The sequence below is a fragment of the Pseudochaenichthys georgianus genome, unplaced genomic scaffold, assembly GCF_902827115.2.
Source record: "Pseudochaenichthys georgianus unplaced genomic scaffold, fPseGeo1.2 scaffold_600_arrow_ctg1, whole genome shotgun sequence".
NCBI lineage: Eukaryota > Metazoa > Chordata > Actinopteri > Perciformes > Channichthyidae > Pseudochaenichthys > Pseudochaenichthys georgianus.
The window spans coordinates 38,926-41,987 of NW_027263158.1; the positions used below are offsets into that span (position 1 = coordinate 38,926).

At 46.1% G+C, this 3,062-nt stretch overlaps 1 protein-coding gene across 1 annotated transcript; it reads left to right on the top strand.

Annotated features, from left to right (window-relative positions):
- The first annotated feature begins 1,180 nt into the window (after nucleotides 1–1,180).
- LOC139433549 (uncharacterized) lies at nucleotides 1,181–2,245 on the top strand. Its single transcript, XM_071202596.1, has one exon. The coding sequence runs from the start codon at nucleotides 1,181–1,183 to the stop codon at nucleotides 2,243–2,245; it is 1,065 nt and encodes a 354-aa protein (XP_071058697.1).
- The last annotated feature ends 817 nt before the right edge of the window (nucleotides 2,246–3,062 follow it).

A 3,062-nucleotide genomic window follows, 5' to 3' on the forward strand; every position in this document is an offset into this window, starting at 1 on the left:
GAGAACCCAAACGCAGGGCACGGCAGTGTGTTATAAAGGTTTTATTTGGAGGAGATAATCCGGCTGGAGAGTATCCACTGGAGCGTAATCCACTGGAGCGTAATCCACTGAAGAGTATCCTCCGGAGTTTTAATCCACTGGAACGTAATCCACTGAAGCGTAATCCTGGAGCACAAGAAGAACAGGTAAGAATAAATTCAGGTGTAGCGAAAATAGTCACTATACTTTAAGAAGGCTGAGAAGGCTAAGAGTTTTACCACTGGGGTTTAACAACGATCTGGCGCTGACAGGTTGTGGAGCCTCCGCTGATATACCATCCGTAATGGCTGATGGGAATCAGGTGTGTTGCAGAGGAGAGTGCTCAACTGTTTGCAGCTGGTGGAGATTTGAGCCGGGAGCCAGGAGTGACAGGCACCACGCCCACACAGACAGGGAAAGGGAAAACACACACACAAGGAAGGTGGCTGGAGAATGCAACCACCACATGGGGTGGATGTGAAACTTCCAATTTCTTTACTGATGCCTTCATTTGTTCTGCAATATAACATTTTCTGTCATTTCAGTATGAATCTATAGACGCCTGATATTTTCTTAGATATAATACAGGCAGACCCTTTTGTCATTTAGAAACAGGAGCTAAACTGATAGAGAATACACTTCTTAAAAACTCTCAAAGAGGTTTTTTCCCTAAGGGATCTCTGAATGTGATTTCTTCATTATAAACTTCGCAGAATGTGGAACATTTTGACCATTTTCAGAGAACCTTTAGAGAGCGCTACCTGAATGTGTGGTAAACTAATTGATAATGTTGTGCGGCAAGAATAATTAGAATGACATTAAGACAAATACAAATATATACAAATGGAAATATGAATGAACAGATGAAGTTCGATTTCCAGAACTTTAACAAACTCAGCTTTCATCTCTTCAGCAGCTGCAGTGTTATTTCCCGCCACTAGATTCCACTCCAGTTTGCCGCTTGATGACATCACATTTGTCGAATTCAAAAGCCCTATGAGCGAGACTTTTTCTCGCCGGTGGCGCGCGCCTGTAATCCAAGTTACTGGGAGGCTGAGGCTGGCGAAGCGTTTGAGCTCAGGAGATCTGAGCTGCAGCGGACTGTGCCGATCGGGTGTCCGCACTAAGTTCTGTATTGAAGTTCGGTTTCTCTGGTGGGAAAATGGGGATACAGACTCAGAACCCACAGCATACCGAATCATACCATCTTTTTGGAGCATCATCTTCCCCTGGCTGCGCCAATTATGGTCTGAAGCATTTTGCCAGTCAGAATCAAATACAGTACCCCTCTGCAGCTAGCTTCATCAGAAATAACTTCTATGTAGACGACGGCATCATAAGCTTGGAGTCTGTCGATGAGGCAGTTAAGTTGGTGAAGGAAGCCCAAGTTGTGTGTGCCAAAGGGAATCTACACCTTCACAAATTCCTTTCCAACAACCGGGAAGTTCTAGACTCCATCTGTGCTTCAGAACGTGCTGCAGAGGTAAAAAATGTGGACCTCAACCACGATGAACTTCCAGCACAGAGAGTGCTAGGAATACGATGGAACGTTGAAAGTGACAGCTTCTCCTTCAAAGTGTCACTCGATGAGAAACCAGCAACTCGCCGTGGGATACTCTCAGTTGTGGCCTCTCTGTATGACCCATTGGGGTTTCTAGCTCCATTCATCCTAGAGGGAAAGAGGGTTCTGCAAGAGATGTGTCGGAAAGGAACCGGATGGGATGAACCACTGCCAAGCGAATTGAAGCTAAGGTGGGAAAGTTGGATGAATGATCTGGAAAATCTTGAGAAGATTCAGATCCCAAGATGCTTCACACCTAAACACTTTGGTGAGATACTGAGTGTCGAGCTTCATCACTTTTCTGATGCGAGCAGTCAGGGGTACGGACAGTGCTCATATGTCAGGTTGGTGGGTAAAGAGAACATACACTGCGCCTTTGTCATGGGCAAAGCGAGAGTCGCACCAACAAAAATAGTTACTATCCCAAGACTGGAGCTTACGGCTGCAGTGACCTCTGCTGCGGTGAGTAGCATGCTAAAGGAGGAGCTTGTCCTGGGTTATATAAACAACGAAGCTCGAAGATTTCATGTCTTTGTCGCAAACCGTGTTCAGAGGATTCGGGAAGCTACCAACCCAGGACAGTGGTTCTATGTTGAAACAGGAGAAAACCCAGCTGACCACGCTTCAAGAGGCCTCAAGGTGGCAGACCTCATCAGCTCAAATTGAATCACAGGTCCCAAGTTTCTATGGGAAAGAGAGATCGTTGCACATCAGAGTACTACAGAGTTGCTGGTGGGAGACCCTGAAGTAAAGGTTACTCAAGTTCTCAAAACAGATGTTGCAGTGCAATGTGACTTCCAAGAGCAACTGGCAAGGTTCTCAAGATGGACCACAGCAGTCAATGTCATTGCTCGCATTCAACGATTGGCTAAGAGGACCAAGGCCACTGAGCCTTTAAATGTGGAGGAAAGAAAGCAAGCTGCACTGACGCTCATCAAGCTTGCACAACAAGATGCCTTTCAAGAAGAGTTGAACACGCTCAGCCATAAATCAGGAAGGCTTCCTCGCAACCATCAACTCTATCAGCTTGATCCATTCATCCAAAATGGCGTAATGAGAGTTGGAGGGCGAATGAGGAAAGCGTCGGGACCACTGGAGTTGAGACACCCAATAATACTCCCTAAGGATGGTGCAGTCACACGCCTCCTCCTTACACACCACCACAACATGACACAACACCAAGGCAGAGGTTATACTCTGAATGAACTGAGAGCCAACGGCTACTGGATTGTTGGTGGAAGTAAAGTAGTAGCCCAGTTCATCAGGCGATGTGTCTTGTGTAGGAGAGCTAGAGCACCACCAGAAGCGCAGCAGTTGGGGAAAAAGGGTGAACGCCTCAACAAGCCATCCGTTGTTGAAAGACCGATTCAGAAGTTAGTTGTTCTAGTGGAGAGCAGTTAAGAAGCTAACTTTCTAGAATAGCTAGAAACGTATATATTTCCTCGTTAGGCTAAGGGAATATTAAAGTTGATGTAGCCTCAGT